The 7,497-nt window shown below is 60.0% G+C and overlaps 1 protein-coding gene across 1 annotated transcript; it reads left to right on the top strand.

Moving 5' to 3' along the window:
- The first annotated feature begins 852 nt into the window (after positions 1-852).
- On the top strand, positions 853-6,632 carry LOC105303289 (tektin-4). The gene is made up of 6 exons (XM_011376821.1): positions 853-1,386; positions 3,278-3,348; positions 3,732-3,875; positions 4,543-4,765; positions 5,459-5,613; positions 6,416-6,632. Exons 1-6 carry the CDS (start codon positions 853-855, stop codon positions 6,630-6,632), a joined length of 1,344 nt encoding a protein of 447 aa, XP_011375123.1.
- The last annotated feature ends 865 nt before the right edge of the window (positions 6,633-7,497 follow it).

The raw sequence follows: 7,497 nt of genomic DNA, 5'->3' as shown, positions 1-7,497 counted from the left end.
TCAGGCTGGTGTGTCTGAATGGGTCCTGGGGCTCCCGTGGCTCTAGTGGAGGTGGGGCAGGGGCAGGATGATAGAGGGGCAAGGTGCTGGGAGCGATGGGTATCCTGCTAAGTGTGTGTGTGGGAGGGGGTGGGTGAAGGGGGAGATGTTCCTGTGGGAGGAGCTGGGGCTGGGGCCCATCCAGGCCAGAGTTTTAGCTGGCTGAGGTGGGAGAACCGAGAAGCTGCTGCCCCAGCACCGCCACATTTCTTGGCCAGCTGCGCCCTCTGCTGCCCATGTGGGGCATCACTCTCTTGCTGGGGCTCCCCATCCAAGATGAGGAATGAGTAGAAAATGTGCCCCAGACCAGACAGTCATATTTCTTGCCCATCTCCCCTTCCCCCTGGGGGGCTCATTCATGAGCCCTGGGTGGCCTTGGGGACACCATTCCCAGGACAGGACCTGCCTCCTCCCATGTGGGGCAGATGTAGACATCTGACTCCAGACACCCATGGGAAGCTGAATTCAACTTCCCATCAAAGACACATCCTCCCCAGCGTGCCCAGGGGGAAATCTCACTGGGGCAAGTAAGACAAGCAGGAGACGATAGGGCCTGGCCTCGGGCTTCCGGTCCCAGGTGCAATGCCTCCTCTAGCCAGACACAGCCCAGGATGGGTAGGGTTGAGGCCTGCCTGGCCCTTTAAGAAAGCCACTGAGGGAGGGGTTCCTGTTGCCCAGCAACAAGAGGGTTTGGCCTATACCTGTCACTAGGAGACCAGGAGACGTTCTGCTCTGGGGACAGAGTGGCCAGAGCTGCCCTGCTGACTGTGGCAAGTGCCCCACCCACCAACCTGTACCTGGGCTGGTGGCACCATGGCACAGACAGACGTGCTCCTGACCAAGCAGCCTGCCCCACAGACAATACCGGCATGCGAGCTGCCCCCCAAGCTGTACGATGTGGCCCGCAACACAGGTGCCTACACGTCCTCAGGCTTGGCCACCAGCGGTTTCCGCACGGCCAAGTACCTGGTGGATGAATGGTTCCAGAACTGCTACGCTCGCTACCACCAGGCCTTTGCTGACCGCGATCACTCGGAGCGGCAGCGCCATGAGAGCCGGCAGCTGGCCGCTGAGACAGAGGCACTGGCACAGAGAACCCAGGCGGACTCGACCCGGAAGGTGGGCGAGCGCCTGCAGGACATGCACTGCTGGAAGTCAGAGCTGCAGCATGAGGTGGGCGAGCTGGGTGCTGAGACTGACCTGCTGCTGGCCCAGAAGCAGCGAATAGAACGTGCCCTGGATGCCACAGCCGTGCCCTTCTCCATCGCCAGTGACAACCTGCAGTGCCGAGAGCGCCGCCAGCACCCTGACCTCGTGCGTGACTACGTGGAGATGGAGCTGCTGAAGGTGTGGGCCCATTTGGCTCCCAGGGGCTGGCAGACCTGGGCCACCCTTAAGTTTCTGCAGGGAGCATGACCTACACAGGGGCCCAAGGGTAGACACAGTGTGACCCCATGACATGGGTTGGCAGAGGCTTTTGTGCCCATGTCCCTCTGCACACACAGGCAGAGAAGCTGGCTGTTTGTAGATCAAGGGCCAGAACTGAATCCTGGGTCCTAGATGCTGAGGCAGCCTCAGGCTGGTGGCAGGGTCACTCTATGGGGAGGCGCTGTCGCTGTACAGCATGCTGGGTTAAGGGCACCATAGCCTGGGGGCCGCATGTGGGCTCAAGCACATATGGGGACTGGACCTAAACCTTGGGGCTTGTCCACTGGTTCCAACTGCATGTCTAGGGCCCCTGCACTGTCCACCCCACATTATGGTTCACAATGGGGGTGAAGCAGGGCACAGGCCATGACAGGATTTACAATTGGGATGTGTGTTGGAGATGTTTGCCTGAGGATGAGACAGTAAGAGGCCACTGAGGCAGGGAAAGGCCCAGCCAGTACACCCCACAAGCCCTAACACCCCTCCACACACACCCCAGGGATGGGGAGAAACCTGAGCTGAATCCCAGGGGCAGCGCTTGAGGTCTGGGGTATGTGCAGGGCCAGGAAGCCCTTCTTGGTTAGGTCCTGGTGGCACCTGCACTCACTGGGCGATCCCTTGGTCACTTCAAGTTCTGGTACTCTCTGGGTAGCCCCTCAGGTCACCTGATCATGCAAATTAAGCCTGACCCTGAGCTCCCAGAGGCTGAGCCCACCATAGCAACTCCGCTGGAAACCTGTGGTGAAAATCCAGGCACAGGCCAGTAGTACGGTGTGGATAGGATGAGAATGGGGTGGAGGCCACATTCATCCCACAGGGAGCCTCCAATCCAAACCTGGAAGGACCTGTCCTGGGGTAGTCCCATAAAGATCAGGGGGGCTACTCAGTCTAGGCCCCTGATACTGGTAGTGCAGAGTTCCCAAACCTCTCAGAGCTTGGGAACCTCACCTATGAACAGGCTGCAGGCCATAGGCATGCATGAGAGATTTGGGGAAACAGGCAGCTCAGCCAGGGGCTCAAGGCATCCCCTGCACCCGTCTCCAAGATCAGGCCAGAAGCTTGAGTCTCTCACCTCTCCCTCCTGCCCACCCTTGGGGTGTAGCCCCTCTGCCCTGAGCCAAGACCCCTTGCCCAGAAGTGCATGGACTACTATTGTGCTGCACAGATGGAGACACAGACCAAGAGACAGACCTGGACACATGTATGTTTAGTGCCTGATTGGGGGTGAAAATTCAAATCAGGGGAAACGGTTATTTGTACACAGAAAACGAAGCTGTCGAGGTAGCACAAAGAAAGGTGGGGAACCCCCTGCGTTCTCTGTGGAAAAGGCCTCTCTGTGCCCACGGCCCCAAGGGGCAACCCCATTCAGAAGGCTGTTGGCCTGGCTGTCCAGGCGCCAGTGGGCAGGCTGGAGCCCTCAGTGCCCTGGACAGGCTACGGGGACAGCCTCCAGAAATCAGGGGGTGCTGGGTGCTGGAGAAGTGAGAGCTGCCGCTGGATGACCCTCCTCTCAGAAGCCCAGTAAAAGCCCCCAGAGGAAAAGACCCCATGCACCACACTGAACAGAATGTTCAAAAGCCCAGAATAAACCTGATAAGGAGAAGGAGGGCTCATGCCTCATTTTCCAGGAAAGAGACCAAGGTAACAAGGCCCATCGCCCCCTAGCTAGGGGTCAAGTGCCAGCTGAGCCTCCAACATCTCCGGGTGTCTCCCCAAATCTCAGTTCCTTCTGGGTGTTTAAGGGGCTGACTGCGGGCCCACAGGAGCCCCACCATCAGAGTCTCACCAAGGATGGGGTCTTCTCCCCCAGGAGGCCGAGCTCATCCGGAACATTCAGGAGCTGCTGAAAAGGACTATCATGCAGGCCGTGTCCCAGATTCGGTGGGTTTCCAGGCCATGGGATGACCCGTGTACACACCACTCAACCTGGCTTTTGGCAGAAAGTCAAGGTGACCAGGCCCTGAGGCTCAGGGTTAGGGGGCTTGCCTTAGGTCATAGCAAGGAACATAAGCCAGAGTACCAGGTGGTAGTGGGAGGTAGCAGATTCCTGCATGGCCTGGGGGACCTGGGTGTCCACCGCATTGGGGGGGGGGAGGGACAGCTGCTCCTGGACATTGCTGGCTTGGTGGGCCTGGACATCTGGGGCACCCGATGCTGGGCAGATGAAATATGCCTGCTGCTGGGATTTGACCTGCCCAACACTCTGGCGGGCCCAGCTCCCCACCACCCTCTGTGCGAATGCAGGCCCTGTCTGCTGCCCCCAGGATGAACCGGGAGCACAAGGAGAGGTGTGAGATGGACTGGTCTGACAAGGTGGAGGCCTACAACATCGATGAGACCTGCGCCCGCTACCACAACCAGAGCACCGAGGTGCAGTTCCACCCGCACTCCACCAAGTTCGAGGAGAGGTGGGCCCCCCCAGCCTCACCAAGGGATCCTGCCGGCAAACACACTGTCCCAGCACTCCCCCGTTCCCAGCCCTTGCCCTCACAGCTCCCTCTCCCCAGGTCCTGCTGGGGCTGCTGGTCTCTCTGCTGCGGGTCCTCTACAGCCCCACTGGCCTCTGAGGCCCTCACCACCGATGGCCCGCCCTCCTGCAGCTCTCTGCTCCTAGTGATGGGCAGCGATTAGGACCCCTGTCCAAGTGTCAGCCCCACACAGTTCACCAGAGCGGCGGGGGGCTGCACAGGGCGACAGGACCCAGGGATGGGGGATCCCCGCAAGCAGAGGGCAAGGGTACCAGACGCGGACGACTGACCTGCAGTTCCATACACGGCCGGTAGGGGCGCTAGGCCCTCGCCCATCGTAGCGCAGCCCTGGGCGGCGCAGGAGACACAGTGAAGCTCCAGGCGGCGCTGAAGGGCGCGGTGCAGAGCTGGGGTAATGGTCGCAGGAGATACGGGGGACGTAAGGGGCGCGGGGTCGCGAGGCGGCGCTGGAGCCTATAGGGGTGGTTGTTAGTGCTGGGGCGCCGAGGACACGAGGGTGCGGGGGCGCGGGGAAGGCCTGGTGGAAACAGGAGCCGTTGGCAGGTGCCCCCACCGACCGCGGTGCTGGCCCGCTGCCCACCCGCAGCGCCTCCACGCCCGAGTCGTGGGCCAAGTTCACACAGGAGAACCTGCACCGCGCAGAGCGGGAGCGCCTGGCCTCGGTCAACCTGAGGGGGCTCATTGACTGCATCCTGCGAGACACTGCCGAGGACCTGCGGCTGCAGTGTGACGCCGTGAACCTGGCCTTCGGGCGCCGCTGTGAGGAGCTGGAGGATGCACGTCACAAACTGGGGCATCACCTGCAGAAGGTGGGTTCGGGCTCACAGAAGCTTCGCCCAGGACACATCCAAGCACTCCCAGTCTGGTCTTGGGGTCTCGGAACCCATAACTAAAGAGAGACCAGGCCCCTGTGACCCCTCACTCCCCCTCCTGTCGCCACTATGCCCTGGTCACTACCTGGCCTTGCTCCTCCCCCTTTTCTTTTCTTCCTCTCTCATCCTGAAGGACCCCAAAGGCAGGGCCCCCACTTCTCCCTGGACCCTCATTTAGCCCGTGAAAATCCAGGTGACATTGGAAGTGGTCTACTGGCATTGCCACCCTGGTCTATTGGCACTGATCAGGGGGGCTGTCAGGTGTGAGCAAGAGGGAAGGTGGGAGGAGGTAGTTCAGGCCTGGCAGGGCTCTGACTCCCAGCTCTCAGGGTGGCCTTTGCTGCCTCCAAGTCTCGCCCGTTCTTGGCCAGGGTTGGGGGCTAGTGACCACCAGGATTGGAGGGCTTTCAGACCAGAGCTGCAGGACAACCGGCGTGCTGTTTCACCCCAGCCGCCTGGGTGCCTTTGGAAGAGCCAAGGTAGCCGCGCACGTCCTCCTTGCCTCCATGCTTCCTCCAGAGCCAGCAGACAGACTGCTCGCTGGACATAGGCCCAGGGCTCAGGGAGGAGGCCAGGTCCATCCTGGCAGCCTGCGTTTCCCGGGGCCCATGGGGACTGTCCTGTGTGCAGACGCTTCGTGAGATCACGGACCAGGAGCATAATGTGGCAGCGTTGAAGCAGGCCATCAAGGACAAGGAGGTGCCTCTGAAGGTAGCTCAGACTCGCCTGTATCAGCGCTCACACAGGCCCAACGTGGAGCTATGCCGAGATACCGCCCAGTTCAGGTACGAACCTGGGGTAGGCCAGGTGACTGCCCCCGCCAGGTGCTGGCCCTCCCCCCCACCCAGGTGCTGTCCACCTGCCTCCAGGCCTCCTTCAGCCTCTGGGACCCCCATGAACAACCCCCACTATACACAGCACCCTGAAAATGTGTTGAGAAGACACCAGGACCTCATGCTGGTGCAGCTCACACAAGCAGGCATTTGCACTTCCCCATTCCCATCCAACATTGTTGGACAGGCTTTGGGGAGCACTGAGTTTCAGGGCTTCAAGTGCCAAGGACAGTAGGGCACTTCCCACTTCAACTCATGCTGTACAGCCTTCCCCGTGAGGAATTTGGGGGTCTGAGTCCACCGGCATCATGAAGCTGTCTATACCTCTAATGTCATGGTGGACTCATGTCCTGGGTTGAAGCCACTGGTGGGATCATGGTTTTTGTTTTTCTAACTTACTGAGTGCCCAGCTGCCGTTGTGAGCAGAACTAAGCCCACCTTGGCATTTCTCCTTCCCTGTCCCTTGATTCATTTGGGAAACTTGGGGCCTCACTCTATCCTGCTTTCAAATGCCAAGAGTAGATAGAACTGGGGAGCCCTTGGGCCTTGAGTGAAGCCCTGGCCCCAGCCCACTCCAGCTCTGTTGGTGGGCTTCCCTTTGGGAACTTTGGGGTCCATTTATGGCTGAGCATCTTGGCTGGGACCCCTCACCAGGATTCTCATCCTTTGAATCTCCAGCCTCACCCCTCCCAACCCAAAAGCTCAGTGTTCTCGTGACAACTCAGCTTACACTTCCCTCCCCCAAATCCCCCAGGCTGGTGAATGAGGTGGAAGAGCTGAACATGTCCCTTGCTGCACTGAAGGATAAGCTTCTAGAAGCAGAGCAGTCACTGCGCAACCTGGAAGACACACGCATGAGCCTGGAGAAGGACATCGCCGTCAAAACCAACAGCCTCTTCATTGACCGCCAGAAGTGCATGACCCACCGTGCCCGATACCCCACCATCCTCCAGCTGGCTGGCTACCAGTGACCAGGGCTAGCACCACAACGGGGCAGGCCTGCTGGCCTTGGCCAGGCTCAGGCAGGGTCCTGTCCTCCAACCCTCAAATAAAGAGTCTGTTAGCTTTACACTTGTGGCATTGTGCTCAGGATGGAGTCTAGATGCCACTGCCTGGGCAAGTGGGCTTTGCCTATGGACCCTATTGTCTTAGCCCCTGGGAGGCGAGGGCTCAGAGCATTTGCAAGGGCAGTTCTTCCTGCTCAATGTGCTCCCAGTTACCACCAGGGGAGAGGGGTCAGTCAAGGATGGTAGAAGCCCCACCTCATGGCTCAAGCAGACCATTGGAGTTCCGGCCCCTCCCCCGCTCCAAGCCCCTCTCCCACACCCAAGGCACAGACGGGTTTCTCTGTCCACCTGGGTCACCTGCAGAATACTTTAGAAGAAGTATCACCTCCCGTCCTACAGAAGCCACACTAGTCATCATAGCCTCCAATCACCACAGTGATAACCTGCTTTTTTTCTTCCATGTGCCCTGGACACTGCCAAGGCGAGGCTGGCTGGCTGGTTCTCCTCTCATTAGTGGGAAGTGAACCTGGGGCAGAGGTGTCAGAACACACTGCTGGCCCGGCTGGCTCTCCCCTAAGGGACTTGGCCCTGGGGGCTGCGGGCATCCATGCAGCACCTCAACGCCCCTTCAGGGCACCAGCCCATGCCTGGGGATAGTGACCACCTGGGAAACCCATGGGACCTCTCTCTGCCACTCTCACTTGGCACAGGGTGGGCACCTTGGAGGGCAGGCCCTGAACTGGGGTGGAGGAGTCCAGGTTAGGGAGGGCCTCCACACCCAGACACCTTGGCCACCTTCACATGGGCAGTCTTCTCGTTAGCCCCCTCC

Source organism: Pteropus vampyrus, unplaced genomic scaffold (assembly GCF_000151845.1).
Source record: "Pteropus vampyrus isolate Shadow unplaced genomic scaffold, Pvam_2.0 Scaffold303, whole genome shotgun sequence".
Classification (NCBI taxonomy): domain Eukaryota; kingdom Metazoa; phylum Chordata; class Mammalia; order Chiroptera; family Pteropodidae; genus Pteropus; species Pteropus vampyrus.
The sequence above is the reverse complement of the archived record's forward strand: the minus strand, read 5'-3'. Positions and strand labels throughout refer to the sequence as shown.

Coding starts and splice junctions, on each gene's coding strand:
- LOC105303289 (XM_011376821.1), top strand. CDS start 853: ATGGCACAGACAGACGTGCTCCTGACCAAGCAGCCTGCCCCACAGACA. Junction 4,766..5,458: donor TGGGGCATCACCTGCAGAAG/GTGGGTTCGGGC, acceptor TCCTGTGTGCAG/ACGCTTCGTGAGATCACGGA. Junction 5,614..6,415: donor CGAGATACCGCCCAGTTCAG/GTACGAACCTGG, acceptor CAAATCCCCCAG/GCTGGTGAATGAGGTGGAAG.